This window comes from Ctenocephalides felis, unplaced genomic scaffold (assembly GCF_003426905.1).
Source record: "Ctenocephalides felis isolate EL2017-DRISC unplaced genomic scaffold, ASM342690v1 CF-g0.4_SCAFFOLD_01170, whole genome shotgun sequence".
Taxonomy (NCBI): Eukaryota; Metazoa; Arthropoda; class Insecta; order Siphonaptera; family Pulicidae; genus Ctenocephalides; species Ctenocephalides felis.
Window position 1 is genome coordinate 39,156,769 of NW_020537324.1, and position 22,904 is coordinate 39,179,672.

At 30.0% G+C, this 22,904-nt stretch overlaps 1 protein-coding gene across 1 annotated transcript in view; it reads left to right on the top strand.

Moving 5' to 3' along the window:
* LOC113366649 overlaps positions 1-22,904 on the top strand; it is a 95,274-nt gene that overhangs the window by 33,009 nt on the left and 39,361 nt on the right. The window contains exon 3 of the mRNA XM_026608292.1: positions 19,484-19,733. Within this exon, the coding sequence (XP_026464077.1) occupies positions 19,487-19,733 (247 nt within the window). The 5' untranslated portion in view covers positions 19,484-19,486. The remainder of the gene's footprint in view (positions 1-19,483; positions 19,734-22,904) is intronic.

Sequence of the window (22,904 nt, forward strand, 5' to 3'; positions counted from 1 at the left end):
TTCTTTTTGATAGAAATTGTGAAGTTTCTCCAACATAACAGCTTGAACAATCATTACAATCAATGACATATACGACGTTTGACGTGCGGGAAATGGGGTAGGGTTTTTAAATTAGTGTATAAGTCTGAGAGAGTGTGTCCAGTCGAACACACTAGCTTCAGACCAACGGATGAAAAAAGTTTTTTCCATGAGTGGAAAAGGCAGCCAATGTACGGTAATGAGATGAAGGAATTGAGAGATAGTGAATTTTCAGGAACAGTGAAATGATACTATTTTGTTGTGATTGGGAGGTAAATAAGGAAGATGTACGTAATTTATTACGAAGAAAGGGTAATCTATTATTTATTACTGAGCGTAAAAGTTGTAGTGGATAGGAATTATTTTGAAGGGTAGAATATATCAAATTAATATTTTTTTTCCCAATGTGATGGATGAGAAAGAAGGATGGCATGATCTAGTAAGTTGATGATGGATGCAATCTTGGTAGATTTGGGGTGATAGGAATCCAAGGGCTGAAAAATTGGACAATTTCAACATAAAATATTCAAGATTTTTTGTTCTTTCTCAAGACACTGATTTTCAAATATTCTACAAGTTTTAAGACTCAACATATTTCCTCAAGAATTGTTGCAAACCTACATATCAAGACCTTTCTTGTTAGGACACTGAGAAACAATACTACACTGAAGTTACAAAACCAAGATTTTGATCATTTTCAAGAACTTTTACAAGTGTTTTTTAATTTTAACAACATGAATTTTCAAAATAACTATAATTTCACTACTATATATGTAAATAGTGCTCTCCATACAAATAAGGTAAGACATGATAATCGTTCCTCTTATCAATATCCAACTTACACACAGAATTATAATAATTTCAATAATTCGTCAATTTACCGTTACAACAATTATTTTCATAATAGTTTTACACAATGCATTCTTTACTCTTTTCCATCTTTTTTCGAGTACATTTTCCATTGCTATGGACTTACCAAACTCATTTTATTTAAAACTATTTCAAATCTTTTCTCAAAACCGGCTATCGTCACCAACAAAAGAACTTTTTTACTTCGTTGTCGCAAAGAAAGACTCCTACCAAAATCCTTTGATTTCAAATTAACAAACTTTGATTATCTAAATTCCAAATATTTTAAAAATAAAAAGCTTTCTTTCTCCTTTATGTTGCTGAATCTAGAAATCAAACAGTGCATTACCTCTATTGATAACATAAATAAATCTCTAAATTATAACATCCAATCCTTATTTTCCACTATTAATAATCACATTGACAATAACAATTTTTTAGATTTCGAAAACTCTAGATTCAATAATTCTTTTAGTATGTCAAAAAAATCTTTCATAAAAAAATTCAATACTCTTTATTCGAAAAAGTCTAACGAATCCAAATTAAATATAAACCCTGATATCATCAATAAATGGGTTAAAAACATTTCAGATTTAGACATCCCATCCAATGTTTTGAACATTTTAGCATTAGGTCCTAAATTTTCCATTCCACAACAGAAAAAATCGTTTAATTTTGTCAAAACACTTAGCTCTTTAGAATATAGTTTACGTAATTTAAAATATATCAATTAAAAAAACCGCATTAAAACTATTTTTTGCAACCAACTTAATTCATTTTTTAAATTTGACATTTCTAACTTTCATTAACATAAAGAACTACTTAAAGATATTCACTCTTGCAAATCCTTTATCAAACAACACCAAGAAATTGTTGTTACCAGGGCAGATAAGGGTAACATCACGGTTATCATGAACAAAGTCGACTATATTTCCAAATCCTTGTCCCTCCTAGCTGATGTAAACACTTACGAGCCTATAAATTCAGATCCCACCGACCTTATAAATCGGAATACTTTGAAATTCATTGATTCACTCATAGAAAACAAACAAATTCCCAAACCCCTCTCTCTACAATTAAAAACTTACAATCCCATTTTCCCAAAACTTTATTGTCTTCCTAAAATCCACAAAGATGGTTTTCCTCTTCGACCAATAGTTGCTGACTTAAATTCCCCTCTTTGCAAATTATCCAAATTTATTAGTTCTATTTTGTCCAATATCACTCACAATTCTTCCCATTTTGTCAAAAATTCTTTCGAACTCATTCCCGAACTTAACTCCCTCAATGTACCATCTGATTTTTCCTTTATAAGTTTAGATGTTGTTTTCCTCTTCACTAACATTTCACCTGACCTTATCCTCTCTGCCATAGACCATAAATGGGTTGATATCAGCAAACACACAGATTTCAATTTTTCTTGGTTCCTGAAATGTATTAAATTCATTATTTCCAATACTTATTTTTCGTTCAACGACTCCTTTTTTAAACAAAAATTTGGCACTCCAATGGGTTCCAGTTTGAGTGCCCCACTTGCTGAACTTTGTATGCAGTTTCTAGAGAACTCTACTCTTAATACCTTGTCTTATGTACCTCTTTTTTACAAACGTTACGTTGACGACATTTTAACTTGCATTCCTACTTATAACATAACCAATTTCCTAAATTCTTTTAATAATTTCGACTCACACCTTTGTTTTACCTTAGTGACTCAACTTAACAACTCCATTAATTTTTTAGATATTACCCTTTTTATAAATAACAACTCCATCACTACATGTTGGTATCAAAAATCCACTTGGTCTGGACGCTATTTAAACTACCATTCCTATCACCCCAAATCTACCAAGATTGCATCCATCATCAACTTACTAGATCATGCCATTCTTCTTTTTCATCCATCACATTGGGAAAAAAATATTAATTTGATATATTCTACCCTTCAAAATAATTCCTATCCACTACAACTTTTACGCTCAGTAATAAATAATAGATTACCCTTTCTTCGTAATAAATTCCGTACATCTTCCTTATTTACCTCCCAATCACAACAAAATAGTATCATTTCACAAAACCTTAACCCTGTTCCGGAAAATTCACTATCTCTCAATTCCTTCATCTCATTACCGTACATTGGCTGCCTTTTCCACTCATGGAAAAAACTTTTTTCATCCGTTGGTATGAAGCTAGTGTATTCGACTGGACGCACTCTCTCAGACTTATACACTAATTTAAAAACTCCTACTCCTATTTCCCGCACGTCAAACGTGGTATAAGTCATTGATTGTAATGATTGTTCAAGCTGTTATGTTGGAGAAACTTCACAATTTCTCTCAAAAAGAATGCGCCAACACGAACTTAATAGTTTGAACAGGAAACAAAATAAAACCATGATCACCGAGCATGTCTCCAAATTTAAACATTCTTTTAATATCACCAATCCAAGAGTTATTCATCGAGAATCTAACACTTTACGCAGAAAGTTCGCTGAGAGTATTTTCATACAAATATTACCTTCTATTAACAAACGATTTGATTCGGCTTCTCTTTGCAATATTTACCGCGATGCTTCAAATAATTTTTTCAATATGCGCAATACATCCTAACATTTCTTTTTTGTATGTTATATGTATATGTATATGTATGTATGTGTATATATATATATGTATATATGTGTATGTATACATGTATATGTATATATGTATGTATGTGTATGTATGTGTATATGTGCATGTATATATATGTTTACATGTATATGTTTGTAGATGTATATGGGTATGCACATGTATATGTATGTGTATATATGTATGTATATATGTGTTTGCATATATTTTGTACATTTATAGGTGTTACATGTGTTTACATATATGTGTATGTGTATACATATATGCATTTATTGTTTTGCGTTTATATATACATATATATGTTATATTAATTTTTTATTGTAACTATTATCGTTCCATAACTATTATCGTTTTTCTGTTAATATCTATACTTTTTCTTAATAATTTTCTCTTTATTCACATTTTTTGGATTTGATTATGGATGTCTTACACATGTATATATTTTTACTATGTTCCTACTGCGCATGATCGTTGAGAAAATCTTCGTAATACTAAAATTCTCTCTATCCCGTTCTCTCACCAATGACGATACAGTTTCCACTATTTTCCGCAAACACTTACGCACACATTTTACTCTCGTACACACTCGTAATACAATTTTCAAACTAACAACATGTTCGTTTGGAATAAGCTTTTTTATATCATTTATTTTAATTTTACATTTTTTTAAATTTTTCATAACTAGACGTTTCATCAATTTTTTATTTCACATTTATTTATTTTTTCGTGCAATTTTGTGTTTCTGTGTTGTTTTTCAAAATTTATTTGTAATGGTTTCTTTACATTTGTTTATTTTATGTTTGTTTTTCATATATACTTTTCATATACATTGTTTTACTTATTTTTGGTTGTTAATTATGTAATTTTTATATTGTTTTAATTTGTAACCCTGGGTCAAATCAGGACCCGAAACGTATGTTCCCTTAATAAAAACATTTTTCAATAAAACTGTTTTTTAATTATGTGACGGTACAGTTTCCACTATTTTCCGCAAACAAGTTCGCACACATTTTACTCTCGTACACACTCGTAATACAATTTCCAAACTAACAACATGTTCGTTTGGAATAAGCTTTTTTATAATAAAATATATCATTTATTTTAATTTTATAAATTTTTTAAATTCTTCATAACTCGACGTTTCATCAATTTTTTTTTCACATTTATTTATTTTTTCGTGCAATTTTGTGTTTTTGTGTTTGTTTTTCAAAGTTTATTTGTATGGTGAGTTTCTTTACTTTTGTTTATTTTATGGTTGTTTTTCATATATACTTTTCATATACATTGTTTTACTTATTTTTGTCTGTTAATTATGTATATTTTTTATTGTTTTAATTTGTAACCCTGAATTATTTAATTGTAGCACTGAAGATGGGTCAAATCAAGACCCGAAACGTATGTTCTTTAAATAAAAACATTTTTCATTAAAACTGTTTTTTAATTACTGGATGGATGCCCAAGAAATAATTTTATTATATTATTTCACCATCTGAAGAAAAAACCTCTTGCTTTATATATATTAGGTTGTCAAATATCTCCCTTCCGCTTTTTTGCTCTTTATTCAAAAGGCGGAAGGGAGATATTTGACAACCTTATATATGTTGATAGTTTTTTCGACGTTAAAACATTACAGTCGAGTCTTTTGCTTGATATGGGCGTGTTTCATGCGTCGTAATGGTACATTTCAAAATGTTTTTTTCTAATATGTTACAAGTTTAATTTTTTTAAATATTTTTTTTTGAGTGTTTTTGTCCCGGTGTTGCTGAATGATGACACGCATCTGGTGTCGAAACGTATAAATAAAAGTTTTTAATACTTTATACCTTTTTTATTTCGACGAATGGGCTGCTAGTTTATATATATATATATATATATATATATATATATATATATATATATATATAGCTTACCCAGCAAATTTTGTTTTGCCATAAAAATATTTCTAGTATAAAATATTTAGTGAAAGAGAAAGATGCACACCAGATGCAGAGCTCACCACATATAAATTTTTCTGGGTCATATTAATAGTTTTTACAAGAGCCAACTAATCGGAAACTTATTATATTTAAATTAAACTGGCACATTTGAAGTTTCAATATTTTGATTTATTATTCGCGCTTATGATTATTCATTAATTTTTGAATTACAAAGAAAAATCTAATAATTCGATTTTCAACCAGACTTATCTGTAAAACCATGGCTTTTGTACAAAACTGTCTATCACTCGGGGCCCCGTAGCACAACACGTTATTCACATATTTTTTAATTACACAGCGTACACTTTCGGTTTGGGGCCAGTTTTCGAAACGCTGCCCCCCATAACGTTCTCTAGGCTTACATTACAAAATTATTTAATCCAATTTTTCGCGCGCTGGACCGCACGTTTGCTGTTTCTGATGCCATTGCAGACAACTCGCACCACTGAGAGTTAGTTGATGACTTCCTCTACCAGACTTCTACGTCACGGTCCTTCAATACACCCCCTCTCAGGGATGGCTTTTCAACGTATTTAGAGGGAGGGGTATTTATGTCATTTTATATCTGTGTGTGGGTGCTCACCCACACATTCGTAACAATATATTAGGGCGGGTCGATTTGTATGGGTAAAAAAAGTCGCATAGGCACATATGATTTTTGTATACAAAGGATCAAAATAAGATACTTTGCCGAAGAATCCATATCTCTAAAATGAATTCTGATGTCCCGTGCATTCTCCCAAGGATTGGGTCCAATTTTGATAATTCCTGTTTTGGCTCATTTCGAGCGCCCCAATAGTATCCAAATCTATTAACAACCCCCAGTAACTTTGGAAGGCTGATCTACCCATGCCCATGGTTCACCTCCCTTTAGAGGTTTCCCATACAAAAGTTGCATCATTTTGGGTACTTCAACATGACAAAAATCAACGATTTATTTTTATTATAAAAATTATTTAAGCATAACATATGTAAATAATACTATGTAAAATTTATAAATTATTGTTTGAAGTCTTTTTTAGTTTCAAGCCTGGCTCCTCAGAGACAAAATGCGTTGGAAAAGTTGAAACAAAGAATTCTAATAATTGTTTTTTGTGTATGTATGAATTAATATCTGGTTTAGAAAAAACATTGTTTGCTAAGTAAAATACCAAAAACGATGATTTTTTGCAATTTTTGTATGGATGTCCTCTTAGGGGAGGTTCTAGGGGCTAAAGGAGTGGATCGGTCTTCCAAAGTTAGTTGGAGTTTGTCGTACATTTGGATGCGATTGGAGCACTCTAAATGGGTTGAAACAGAATTTTTCAAAATTCAAGCCCTATCTTTGGGTCAATGCATGGGGCATCAGAATTCATTTTAGACGTATCATTTCTAAAGCAAAGTATCTTATTTTGATCCCTAGCATCCGAAAATCATGTGTGCCTAAGATACTTTTAAATCGACCCTCCTTAATATATATTGTAGGAGGAAATTGATATAAAGTTATAGAACTTATATATAGATCATTACAGAAAACTTCTTATACAAAAATACACTACATTATTTACACAGTAATAAACCAAGCTATTAATAATTGGAACACTTGAACTAATGATTTTTGTCAATTTTTTGTTAGATTCTATTCAGTGTGTACAGAATAACTGACGTCTAAGTACTGAATGAACCGTGTTTACAATTTTTTTTGTGAAAGTGTAAAAAGTTACTGAAGTTTTCTCCACAGGTAATGCAAATCTTTTATAAAAGGTAAACTTCTAGTTCCGACGTAATTTTTGTGGTATGAATTTTCAATTGCATTATTGTGACAGTTTTGGAGATATAAGATTCTATTTCTTGATATGGATTGGATCAGGTGTTATGGGTAGGAGTTGTTTATTAGGATTTGTGAAATGAGAGAGAGATTCTTTACACAAATGGGATCTTTCAGAACACCGTGTTTGAGAAAAATATGCCAAAAAGTGCATTTTCATAAAAAAGTTGATATTTTGAGTCTCAAGTAACACTTACGGCCCGTTTACTAACGTCTTTGTATATAAATAAACTACAAACAAAACTACTTACTACAATTTAATCATAACGTAATTGAACATCATCTGTCAAAAACGTTTGACATTTCACGTATTAGTACCGTCCATTGTTTTATTTAAATTACGCTTCTACAAAAATTTTCAAATTAAAAATGTAAAGTTTCTACGCGATTTTGAAATAATATGTCACCTTTCTGACCATCTCTGGATTGGCACGAATTTGTCAAGACTAAGACTGGCCAAATCGGTTTAGCCATTTTCGATTTTTACCGAATCATTTGATCGAGAGCTCTATTTTTATATATGACTAGCTGACCTGGCAAACTTTGTTTTGCTAAGTAATGTATATCCTAAACAATTTCTAGAGAATCCAAAATTTTAATACTTTAAGTATATAAGAATGTTGTTATATACAATGAAGTATTATAAAAACAATAAATTCCATCAGTTTGTCTATATTTTGTCAATACAATCAAACTGGAAGATTTATACACTTTCTATAGAAAACATGGTATAATCCAATTCAAGTCTTTTTTGGTCTTTCGACTTATTAATTACGTTTCAAGTTTTTCAGATTCTTTTTAGATTCTGGATTTTGTGTATAATCGTAAATAATACTACTGCGCTTATACAAAATTTTCAAATTTTTGCGAGGAGAGATAGAAAATGAAATAAGTATTTCTTCTTTGACTTGCTTTTTGAAAAGTTTTAAGTAACATTCGATGAATTAAAGTAAATTTAATAAAAAGTATATATGTAGAGCAGGGCGAGGCACAAAGGTCCAATTTGACTTTGAGCAAATATAAACTAAATTGTGAAAACCATAACAATGATATCACAACAAATAACACATATCAAACGAACAATTATCTGACCACGTTCAGTAAACTGCCTTCTACTTCATCATTGTAGAAATGTGCTTTTTTGATGTCTTTCAAAAATTTGTTATCCTGACTTTTTTACCCTATAGGCAGGGTAACTTGAAACGGGCAGGTGGCAAAAAGGTTTGAAGCCTCATTATAATTTTAAAGGTATTTTACAAAATAATTACATTTTTAATTAATGATAAAAAACTACTAACGGAAGAAAATACTTTTATTATGGATTTTCAAAGATTACCGTTTATCTTCCCCATTTCAAAGATTACCGTTTTCAAATCAAGGTTATAGCTGGTTATACATCTTTTTTTCTATACCTTCAAATATTGTTGTTAAACAATGCTTAACTTTACTGATTATTGACACATCGGTGGTGCACCTTTTTATCCCCGCACCTTCATATATTACTATTTATTTTTCGATAAATTCTGGGAAAATGTTATTCGACAAAATGTCCATTTGATCGATACCAAATTTAGGTTCTGAATTTAAATAACATAAATAAAAAATAATATAACCTAGAAAATGAGTATATAATTATACAAATGAGATCTTTCAGAGCACCGTGTTTGAGAAAAATATACCAAAAAGTGCATTTTCATATTAACATTTCAAAAAAGTTGATATTTTGAGTTTCTAGTAACACTTGCGGCCTGTTTACTAACGTTTTTGTACATAAATAAAACTACAAACAAAACTTCTTACTACAATTTAATTATAGTTAAATAATATTTACGTAAAACATCCTATTAGACGTAATTGAAAATCATCTGTCAAAAACGTTTGACATTTGACGTGTTAGACACCGTTCATTGTCTTATTCAAATTACTTCTACTTCTACTCAAATTTTCAAATTAAAAATGTAAAGTTTCTACGCGATATTGAAATAATTTCACCTTTCCGACAACCTATTGATTACCACGAATTTTTCAAGACTAAGACTGACCAAATCGGTTTAGACGTTATAGAGTTTCAGCGGATCATTTTATCGAGAGCTCCATTTTTATATATAAGACTAGCTGACTACTAAACAATTTCTAAAGAATAAAAAAAGCAAACTTTATTATAGGAGTGTAAGGTTGTGTAGTTTGAATGGTGCAGACAATGAGGTATTATAAATACAATAAATTCCAAAGTCTACTTGTATAATAATAAATTATATAATTCATAATAACAATATTCGTTTGTCCATATTTTGGTAATACAATCAAACTGGAAGTTTTATACACTTGTTCGCGCCAGAATCTTGTAAGATGTCGCCAGACGATATTTATCAGAGTCGGACAATACTTAGTCTCTGGTAATACCGAAAAGAAGATTTTGGATATCATTAACGTGGGAACGAGCTCTCGCGCTCGCTTGTCACGTAGGCCATTTCACTTGTGTTCCGTATGAGTTTTTGTTGAATTTTCCGAGTGTTCGATGTTATTTGTGTTAGTAAATACGTAATTAATCTCATTCAGTGTTTCTTATTGTGCTTCTGGAGTCAATATCTACCTCAGTATCCATTCCTTATAGCGATCTGAGAATTCCAGACTTGAAGCCACCATCCGACTGGACGATATATTAAGTATTTTTACTTAATATATCCAATTATACCAAATCCTCGGAATATCTATTGAGTCAAATTCAATTAGCTATTCCGAAGGGGTCTAACCAACCCCCATCCGTAAAAAGACTTTCTATAAAAATATGGTATAATTCAATCCAAGTCTTTTTTAGTCTTTAGCCATGGTCAATGTTCAGTTGGTCATTTTTGCCCCACATAGATGTAAGTTCTTAAAAGTGTAGCATATAATGAGAATTGTGAATCTCACTCAAAATTAACATTACATTTTATAAAACAATTAAATAGCGAATAGTTAAAATTTATATTAGTCTCGTGAACTAAATCACAGTGCTTACAACCCAAAAAACTAACAACAAAAGGAAATACTTTTGTTATAGATTTTCAAAGATTACCGTTTATCTCCCGATAGCAAAGTCATAAGAATCAAGGTTATAGCTGGTTATACATCTTTTCCCCTCTACTTTCAAATATTGTTGTTGAACAATGCTAAACTTTACTGGTTTTTGAGATATTGGTGGTGGATCTTACTAACACCAGATCTTTTTATATTACTAGCCATTCATCGATAAATTCATAAAAAAAATTTCCAGTTTATTCTTCAAAATTAGTGAAAATTAACCATTAGTGAATTATATTTTACATTGCATTATCCAATGATTGTTGAAGTTCTTCATATTTTTCAATTTGTGGAGTGAAGTGAAACATGAATGATACCTGACTGTGTCTAAAATGCATGGATTTTGACATATCGTTTGGAAGGAATTTCTTCAGAATTGTAGGTCTTCAAAATTGTAGTGACTCATTTTTCTGCTATACTTGTTCTAGTGCCCGAACTGTCCATACATTTAATTGAATGCAAGCATTATAATCAATTTTTAAAATATTTTATTCCAGAGAACTTGTAATTATGTGCGTTCCAAAGTTATATTATCAACCGAATCTTCTTATTTAAGTAGTGGTCTGTTATATCTGGGAATAAGTTATTCGACAAAATGTCCCCTTTGATCGATTCCAAATTTAGGTTTTTAATATTAATAATCTAAATAAAATAATTATATAATCTAGAAAATGTTTTATAAATACTAATTAATATAAAAAATATGCAACTAAGACTGGCCCAATTCGTACAGCCATTTTAAGGTTTTACCCCGGATTGTTACATAGCTATATAAAATCGACATCTCTTTTTTGTGAATTTGCTTGAACATATGTACATTTTCAACTTGAGTACATATTGTGATAAATTTCAAAATGTTTATTAACTTCCCGTAGGGTAAGTTATAGTAATCGCAAAAAAATCGAAAATGAAAATTTTTATATATCTTTACGTTTCAAAGGTTTCTGAACATTTTGGCATACCTTAGAAAAAATGGATGTATGTGTGTGTGTGTGTATGTATGTATGTATGTATGTATGTATGTATGTATGTATGTACGTGTGTGTATGTATGTGCGGATATGTATTTTCGTCGACGATTTCGGGAACACGAATGAAGCGATTTGGATCATTCAAAAAACATTCGATTCGTAATGATAAGGAGACGTGCTGATTAGTTTTTGGCGAAGGCAGGTCTAGCGGTTCCGAAGATACGGGGCAAAAAGTGCCGAAAACGGTAACTCAGTTTTTAAGAGAACGGAGCGTCCGATTTGAATAATTCAAAAAACATTTTACTTGTATTGACAAGATGAAGAATTGATCAAATTTTCATGAGGGCAGGTTTAGCGGTTTCGGAGATCTAACGAAAAAAGTAAAAAAAAATGCCGTTTGGCGGTCAAAAATGATCATTAGACATACGCACCTCAAATTATCAGATATTTTATAGAGATTTTAACAATATGTATAAATTTTGTTTACATTCCTATGGGTTCCGTACCAATGTTTATCCGTTAGACAGCGACGCGGCGCTTACGCGCTTTATATTTTGTCTCTATGCAGTTAAAGCAGTACGATTGCTTTGAAAAATAGTTCAGATCTTCCAAAATATGTCAAAATAAAGAAAACATTTTTTTTTCAAAAAAAAAAATTTTAAAAAATAATTTTTTAAAAAAAAATTTTTTTTTGATTTTTTTTTTCAAAAAAAAGGAATTTTTTGTCCAATTTATAGTTCCTCAAAAATTTCATGTTTTTGAAGTAAAATTTTTTCAAAAATGTTAATCGTTTTTAAAAAAATAATAATTTTTGGTACGAGAAGTTCCAGCAATTTGCCTTAAGGCACGATGCCTCAATTGCCTTAAGACAGAATTCCACTTACAGCTAGTTTTGATTTTCCTTTTTTGCAACCGTGTATCCAAATTAGTGGTATCTTTGTTATCACCATGACCACTATCTAGTATGCTCAAGAAGTAATTGGGAAAAGACCCGATGACAGCATTAGTATCTAAACAACATAAGGAAAATTCTGTAAAAATTCTATTATTATCATGTGGGATATGTTTAACTATTTTAATTTTTTCATTGCATATTGGAATGCTGGAAAAACTTCTTTCTATGCATTAGGAAGTTTATTTGGATGATGAAATCATGTAATATAATGCAAGTTTTGTGACTGTGACATTTGTTGAACTCTAAAAATATAAATGTCATGGATCATATAACTACAAAACTTATTATAGTATTGCAATGAAAAATTTGTGTTGTAAATAAATTGTACTGTATATATTTGAAATTATTACTTCCATATCTATTTAAACTGTACTTATGTGGATGTCACATAACATAATGTGAGCTTTATTAGCAATTTTCAAATAACTTTGTTTCCGACGATCTTGTAGGTACTTGTATGTACACATAATTGAGGTTTTTATGAATATGATTTCCAAAATTACTATCTGTGTAATAGTACAATTTTCTTATTCATATCGCTGTCTATTATAACTTGCAATAAGTGATTGGACAAAAATGTCTATGGTGCCCCTTCGATAACAAAGATGAATTCCAAATTTAGGATCTCAATTTGAATAACCTATATGCAATATTATAATTCAGAAAATGTTTTGGTAACACATTATTCACATTAAACCAATAAGTACTTGCACAGCACAGCGTTTGAAACGAAATTATTTATTTTTTCATAAGCAAGCCTTAATCAATAATAATAGTATTATTTGCTCTTGATAAAAGAATACAAAAAGGCAGTGAGCAAACACTTGAGATTTAAATAAAAACATTAATAAACAATTAAATTTTAAAATTAAAAGAATAACAACACATAATCTGTTTTAACTTGTCAAAACCATTTGACATATGAGTAGGCGGCGATACACCTGTCATCATGAATAATATTGTGTGGGAAGCCATTTTAAATCAAGTGCTGTTTACAAAAAATTTTCAAATTAAAAATGTAAAGTTTCTACGCGGATTTGAAATAATTTCACACCTTTTGGACCTTCCCTGGATTGGCACGAATTTTTCAAGACTAAGACTGGCCAAATCGGTTTAGCCGTTTTCGAGTTTTACTGAATCATTTGATCGAGAGCTCCATTTTTATATATAAGATTATTGAAAATACACTTCTGAATAATTTTCGTTATACTTACAAATAATTATAATATATAACATTTTAATTAAATTTGCTTTTAATTTAATAAAACACCACTTATATTACTTTCAACATACATATATTTAATTAGAACCATTATTCAAACATACAATTTATTACATTACATACATTGTTTTAATTTCAATTATTTACACGTATCAACATCTAACATTTCATATAGCTGTATCACATATTCCCATTCAATTATTATTGATAAAAAATGAATGCTTTTATAAATCTAGTTTAAAACTAATTGTTGCACGATATTTTTGAGAAAACCCTCATCTTTGTCCAACATAAATTTTTCGGTGATCTCACCCATGAGCATGACACATAATTTCCCGTGCAAAAAATATAGATTTTCTAAATCAGGTTCACGGATGGACATTGTTTGCCCCTGAGTCTTGTTGATAGTGATCGCAAATGCCAATCATATAAGAAATTGTAAGCTCTTAAATGGTATCGTAAAATCTGAGGGTATCGTAGGAATCCGTGGTAGAAAAACTACTTCCTCTTTAAACCATGCAGCACATGCCTTCTGTTTCATTTCTAAAGTTCATTGTCTACCAACATTGTTATTGTTATTGGCATACTTTATCCATTGCACTAATTGCAATCTTTAAATGAGCAGAGTAATTAATTCTCAAAAGCAAGAACAAATGATGCTCGGGCTCTTGCTGCTTCTATGTATCGTTCTCCTGCAATTCTACACTGCGGCAATAGCCACAATCAACAGCACGTTCATCGTCAATAGTATTCGTTTGAATATTTGAAATTTACCACCGTGCTTTATTAGATTTAGTTGTTATTAGAGTTAGTTGCTGTTAGAAAATTGATAAATTTTGTGATAATGCCTGATTTGTATCGTGTAATAATATAACGTAATATTCTCTCCTAAAACTCTTATTTCAATAAGCAGGATCTTCAACAATTGTAATAATTGATTTCATAAACGATTCCATTAATAAACTTCAATAACCTTACAAATATATTTCGCCGTCTACTACACTTTTTTGCCATCTATGTTACCAACCGTCATCATAGCCCATAGAAACTCATCTTAAACTTTTGCATTCGAAATGTTCGTTGCTCTTATGGCTCGCCCCACCTTGAGATCTAAAAACTTTATGCCCCCCCGATATATTTTTTTTTGTCCCTGAAAAAATGTGAATGATAACTTTTAAGATAAAATCACTATTGAATTGTTATTAAACATCATAATTAAAATTTCGGAATAAGCCACAATATTCGGAAACTTAAAATTAATGAGTGGATAAAATTATATTACTAAATTTGATATATATATAATGCAATATGTATTTTATGATTCAAATATCGCGCCACTACTGTCAGTGTCGCTTTCTCCTACCATATACCTATGTATCCGCCATCTTAAATCTTTGGTAATGTAAAAATATATGAAATAATTTCTCTTGCTCTTGGAAAGCGAAACAAGTAACATTTAAAATAAACTTAGTAAATTTAAAGGAATCATTTTTATTTTACCACTGAGCTTTAAACTCAAATTTCTACGTTGTGTTATTTCAAGCCTATTTCTTTTTTATCAATAAATTATAGCTAATATTTGTACATATGGTTACATTTGGTTTCAGTTTCTTCATAAAGCCATTTCTTAATGAGTCTACTTAGCTAGTTGACATTTTTTTGACACAGAACGAAATTATTTTAAACTAGCTGACCCGGCAAACGTTCTTTTGCTAAATAAGGTATATTCTAAACCATTTCTAGAGAATCAAAAATAATAATACTTTAAATGCATAAGGATGTGTTGTTTGAATGTTGTATATAATTAGGTATTATAAAAACAATAAACCCCATTAGTTTGTCTATATTTTGTCAATACAATCAAACTGCAGGTTTTAAACACTTTCTATAGAAAACATCGTATAATCCAATCCGAGTCTTTTTTGGTCTTTCGGCTTATTAATTACGTTTCAAGTTTTTCAGATTCTTTTTGGATTCTGGATTTTGTGTATAATTGTAAATAATACTACTGAGCTTATACAAAATTTTCAAATTTTTGCGAGGAGAGATAAAAAATGAACTAAGTATTTCTGCTTTTTGAAAAGTTTCAAGTTACATTCGATGAATTAAAGTAAATTTAATAAAAAGTATATATGTAAAGCAGGGCGAGACACAAAGGTCCAATTTGACTTTGAGCAAATATAAACTATATTGTGAAAACCATAGCAGTTATATCACAACAAATAACACATATCAAACGAACAATTATCTGACTACGTTCAGTAAACTGACTTCTACTTCATCATTGTAGAAATGCTTTTTTGATGTCTTTCAAAAATTTGTTATCTAGACCTTTTTATCCTATACGTAGGGTAACTTGTAACGGGCATGTGGCAAAAGGTTTAAAGCCTTATTATAATTTTAAAGGTATTTTACAAAATAATTACATTTTTAACTAATGCTAAAACTACCAACGGAAGAAAATACTTTTATTATGGATTTTCAAAGATTACCGTTTAACTCCCCCATTTCAAAGATTATCGTTTTCTAATCAAGGTTGTAGCTGGCTATACATCTTTTTTCCTCTACTTTCAAATATTGTTGTTAAACAATGCTTAACTTTACTGATTTTTGGCACATCGGTGGTGGACCTTTTTAATCCCGGACCTTCATCTATTCTGCGATAAATTCTGGGAAATTATAACTGGAAAAATGTTATTCGACAAAATTTTCATTTGATCGATACCAAATTTAGATTCTGAATTTAAATAACATAAATAAAAAATAATATAACCTAGAAAATGTTTTATAAATACCAATGAGTATATAATTATACAAATGAGATCTTTCAGAGCACAGTGTTTAAGAAAAATATGCCAAAAAGTGCATTTTCATATTAACATTTCAAAAAAGTTGATATTTTGAGTCTCTAGTAACACTTTCTGCCCGTTTACTAACGTTTTTGTATATAAATAAAACTACAAACAAAACTACTTACTACAAATTTATCATAATTAAATAATATTCGCGTAAAACATCCTATTAAACGTAATTGAACATCATCTGTCAAAAGCGTTTGACATTTCACGAAATTGCCACCGTCAATTGTTTTATTTAAATTACTCTTCAACAAAAATTTTCAAATTAAAAATGTAAAGTTTCTACGCGGATTTGAAATAATTTCTCACCTTTTGGACTTTCTCTGGATTGGCACGAATTTTTCAAGACTAAGACTGGCCCAATCGATTCAGCCGTTTTCGAGTTTTATTCGGACATTTGAAAGAGAGCTCCATTTTTATATATAAGATATATTTTTCTGTTAAATCATATTTTTAACTTACCGTAGGGTAAGTTAAAAATATGATTTAACGTTAAAATAAATGTACTTAATCGTTCAAAAATCGAAATTAAAAATGTTATATTTCTTCACTTTTTGAAGGTTTCTGAACATTTTGTCATACATCAGCAAAAATGGATGTGTGTGTATGTATGTATTCTTTAATTATTTTATATGTAATGTATGTTGTTTTTTTCTATATGTATTTATTTACAAAATGGTTTTTCCTAGAGTGGTATGTATATTCTTTTATTTTAAATTAAAATTAAATTTTTATTTAAAACTTTATAAATATGTTTAGATACTGTTAACAAAATTGCTGAATGATGACACACAATCCGTGTCGAAACGTATATTATAAATAAAGATGTGTATTTATTTGTTTTTTATTTCGACGACGGGCTGAAAATCATTATCAATATATATATATATATATATATATATATATATATACATGATCTGTTCAAATAGTACCCTGTTACTAAATTAAATTACGCGGGTCGGAATGTCTGATTGTCAATTTTTTTTTATTCTGTTGGTATACATGCCCCTAAAGTATGATGAAATTTTCAGCTATATTCACTGTTTACTTTGTCTGTGGTAGTCGCTAAGATTCGACGTGTTTTTCTGAGCTCGGCGATTTTTACAATGGAAGAATTGAAAAAGTCAAAGAATTTGTATTAAATTTTGCGTAAAAAATGAAATAAAGTGTTGCAAAGTGCAAAAATTCACCAGATACGGCTCCGTGTGACTTTTTCCTATTCCCAAAGTTGAAGAGACCCATGAAAGGACGGCGGTTTTCCTCGATTGAAGAAAATCGCTCAAGGACATATCAAAAAGTGAATATCAAGGGTGCTTCGAAAATTGGAAAAAACGCTGGCATAAGTGTATTATATCTGGGGGGGACTACTTTGAAGGGGACCACATTAATGTAGACGAATAAATAAATATTTTTTTGAAAAAAACGAAAATTACGAAAACTTTTTGAACAGACCTCGTATATATATATATATAGTAGTTAATTTTGATGTTGAAATATATGATTGAGTTCTTGAGGGCGATACATCAAACAAAGAAAAGGCAAAGATTTATAAAATAATCTTTAATTCCAAACGTTTCGACATTCAATTTAATGTCATCATCAGTGGATCTAAAAGCAGTATGAAAATTAGTATATCTAGATAATTATAATATATGTGGATTGGTATAGTAACTATACAATAAGAGAAAAATTATCAAACAGCAACACTTAACAACAAACAAAATATAAAATATAGGAAAGGTAATAGAGACTAGAATTAAATAAATAATTAAAAAATATAGGCAAAAATATATAAGTACACTCATATAAACCTACGCATATATACATATATATACATACACATATATACATATACATATATATATATATATATATATATATATATACATATAAATATACATATACACACATGCAAACATATAATACACATATACATATACAAGTACAACAATATATACCTATATATGTACACATATACATGTACGACTATACATATATAAATATACGCATATACATGTATGCAACGTGCATGCATATTCACAACGACGTACATGTACATGTATGAAACATACATATACTCCTACCTATCTATGTAACTATAGCTATACACGTATACATATACATATACGCATAAACATGTATATATACACATATACATACACACATATATACATATATACATATATACATTTATATATATATATATATATATATATGTATATATGTATATATGTGTGTATGTATATGTGTATATATACATGTTTATGCGTATATGTATATGTATACGTGTATAGCTATAGTTACATAGATAGGTATGAGTATATGTATGTTTAATACATGTACATGTACGTCGTTGTGAATATGCATGCACGTTGCATACATGTATATGCGTATATTTATATATGTATAGTCGTACATGTATATGTGTGCATATATAGGTATATATTGTTGTATTTGTATATGTATATGTGCATTATATGTTTGCATGTGTGTGTATATGTATATATATATATATATATATATATATATATATGATTTAGTAGTTAATTTTGATGTTGAAATATATGAGTGAGTTCTTGAGGGCGATACATCAAACAAAGAAAACTTTCTTTGTTTGATGTATCGCCCTCAAGAACTCACTCATATATATATATATATATATATATATATATATATATATATATATATATATGTATATGTGTATATATGTGTATGTATATATATGTATATATGCGTAGGTTTATATGAGTGTACTTATATATTTTTGCCTATATTTTTTAATTATTTATTTAATTCTAGTCTCTATTACCTTTCCTATCTTTTATATTTTGTTTGTTGTTAAGTGTTGCTGTTTGTTAATTTTTCTCTTATTGTATAGTTACTATACCAATCCACATATATTATAATTACCTAGATATACTAATTTTCATACTGTTTTTAGATCCACTGATGATGACATTAAATTGAATGTCGAAACGTTTGGAATTAAAGATTATTTTATAAATCTTTGCCTTTTCTTTGTTTGATGTATCGCCCTCAAGAACTCAATCATATATATATATATATATATATATATATATATATATATATATATATATATATATATATATATATATATATATATATGCTAATTTATTTTAGGAAATGAGTGGCGTTGTCCTGCGTGCCAGCATCCTTATACTGAAGTTCCAAACTTATATTATTGCTTTTGTTATAAAGTTAACAATCCTCGCTATAATAAGTATGACGGTGCTCACACGTGTGGTCAAGTTTGTGCTCGTGTTGGAGCTTACCCCTGCGTCCATAGTTGTACATTATTGTGCCATCCAGGCCCGTGTCCATCCTGCCAAGCTCAAGTTTCTCGAAACTGTGCCTGCGGAAAAACTACCCGGTAAGTACTTCAACTAGTGGTGCCTTAAGGCTGAAACTTTTCGTACCGTAATTGAACATTCGAGGAATGAAAATAATCAATAATTAATGAAAGGGTCTGGGCGTGTTTCCATACAGAATTGGCTTGCTAAGCGACTTTATATGGGTGTTCTTGTACCGGCAGCGCGTGTGCTAACTTAAGTTTTTCGAACTTTTCACCCAAAATCCACTTACATTTAAATGAATTTTTGAATAACAGAAGAAAAATGTACAGGCTTTCGAATGATGCTAATATAAAAGTAGTCCAAAGAGCCGCACTGGTAGAAAATGGAAAATGAAAAATCATATTCACTTTTTCACGCACTAACAAATAATTTTTTCTCATTATTTGTTATGAACAACACAGATAAGATCAGTAAATGGAATGACGTTAACAGTTTTTCGATACCTCTCATATTTCCGACAAAAAGTGAGTTTGAAAAAAAGGGGCCACTTTCACATGTTTTCACTGATAGCTCGGCCAAATCATGAGCTGCGGATTTGAAATTTGGTATTTCAAATTTTCTCAAAAATACCTATAAAATGGCATCAAAGTTATTTTCAAATAGATTATCTTCTATATATATATATATATATATATATATATATATATATAAGTCGGGTTTTCCTTCCCGACGAAATAACTCCAGAACGCACGAACCGATTTCGACAATTTTGCATTCGTTGGAAAGGTCTCGGGCTCCGCAAGGTTTATAGCTAAGAAAATTAGTAGTGCATGGCATCGTGCCCTAATGCAAATTGCTGGAACTTCGCGCACCGTAATTAAAAATTCGAGTAATGACATTAGTGAGAATTATCAGAATTATGCTTGGTTAAGTCAACGAGCAATTCTTGCCGCAAAGAATAATGATGTACACGCACTGAATTTCACCATTCAATCAAAATTTGCTGGCGAATTGGTGACATACCAATGATTCTGACTGGTCTTCCGTTTGACTTCAAACGATTGCAATTTCCAGTTCGCCTTGCGTTTGCAATAACAAGTCGCAAGGCCAATCGCTTAGTGTTTGCGGGATAAATTTCAAATAGATTATTTAGAAAATCATTGTTTTTCACATGGGCAGTTATACGTTGCCTGTTCACGAGTTGGAAAACCATCCGCTTTGTTTGTGTTAACGTCAGACCAAAAAACAAAAAATGCGGTTTACCAAAGAGCACTTCAATGAGCGGATTCACTTTCATTACTGTTGTATAATAAAATCTAATTTTTCCTTTTCAAATATAAAACAAACAAAAAATTTCTTCATCTTTCTCACGAAACCATCTGGTGGCGAAACGGAGTTCGTCAGGTTCTCTAGTTTATTATAAATACTGTAAATTTATGAGTGCTTATTAAATTGGGCGAAGAACGTATTGTACAAATAACTTCTGTGTATGTTCACTAGAAATTTGTTCAATTTTTTGGTAATTTTGAATTTTTTTCAAAATCGTGATAAAAATTATGAAAAAATTCGACTATTTGAATTTTTTGTAACTTTGTTTTTGTTTGAAATATTGTTTTTTTTTAAATTTTTAAAACTTGGAAATTTTTTGTAAAAGCATTTTTTTTCACACCATTCATACAAGCAAAATGTATTTTGAATTAATCTAATCGGAGATCCGTTCTCTCAGAAATCGCATGACAATTTCTACACTTTTGTGCTCCATACTTCGAAAACGGCTAGACGTCCCTCTTGCAAAATCGTAGAGTAAGTAAATAAATCTAAATATGCTAATAAATCGAAAATGAAAATTTTTGCATATCTTTACGTTTATAAGGCTTCTGAACATTTTGGCATACCTTAGAAAAAATGGATGTATGTGTGTGTGTATGTATGTGTGGATACAATTTTTCGTCCACGATTTCGGGCGCACTAATCAACCGATTTGAATTATTCAAAATCATTCGACTCCTACTGATGAGAAGACGTGCTGATTAGTTGTTGGTGAAGACAGGTCCAGTCGTTTCGAAGATACGGAGAAAAAAGTACTAAAAACGGTAACTTAGTTTCTGAGAGATCAGAGTACCCTATTTTAATAACTCAAAAAACGAAAAGAATTGATGAAATTTTTGTTTAGGCTGATCTAGCGGTTTAGAAAATACAGAGGAAAAAGTTAAAAAAAAAATGATACTTGGCGGTCAAAAATGATCATTAGACATATGCACATCAAATTATCAGATATTTGATGAAGTTTTTAAAAATGAGTACTCATTTTGTTACAATTTTGTTGGGTTCCGTACCAAGATTTTTTAATTTTTAAAGTTTACTTATACGGTTCAAGCAAATTTCAAAATTTTCAGGTTTTTTTTTAAATTTTCAAAAATATACAAAGTTTTATGCTTCAAATATGAATTTCAAATTTACAATTCAGTTTGAAAATGTATATATTTCAAATGTGTTATTCTGATCGTAAGAAATATATCATAGATGGATTCATTCGTCACTTCTTGCTAATGTAAACTTTCTCAAGTGCTTCGAGCGATAAGATCGTTACTGTACATTTTATGAACGATAAAATATATAGTAATTATAATTATCTGTTAGAAAATGTTTAAAACAATTGTTATTAATCATTGATCAATATTGTATGACTGCCTATTTATTTCTCTCCATCATTTAATTCTGGAACGGGAAGTTCCAGCCATTTTCTTTAAGGCACGATGCCATACCCATACACCGCTAGTTTATATTTAGATAATGGGCGGTTAACATACTGAAATCTATATATTGTTAGCGAAATATATTGTGTGAATGTTTGAATGGATGTTTGAATATGGCGCGGACCATTACAGTCCCGTGCAGTTGGTAAGACTTGAGTTTGTGTGTGTAGTTGGCTTTAGTGACTGTACGAACAGTGTGAATGTATGCAAGAAGGAAGTTGGTAACGGAGGGTTGTATAGAGTGAACGCGTAGAGACGGACTGGTGAGATATTGAATAAAAGATAAAGATTACTGCACCGTGTTGTTATTTAAACTAGCTGTAAGTGGAATTCTGTCTTAAGGCAATTAAGGCATCGTGCCTTAAGGCAAATTGCTGGAACTTCCCGTACCAAAAATTATTATTTTTTTTTAAAAACGATTAACATTTTTGAAGAAATTTTACTTTGAAAAAATAAGATTTTTGAGAAACTATAAATTGGACAAAAAATTAC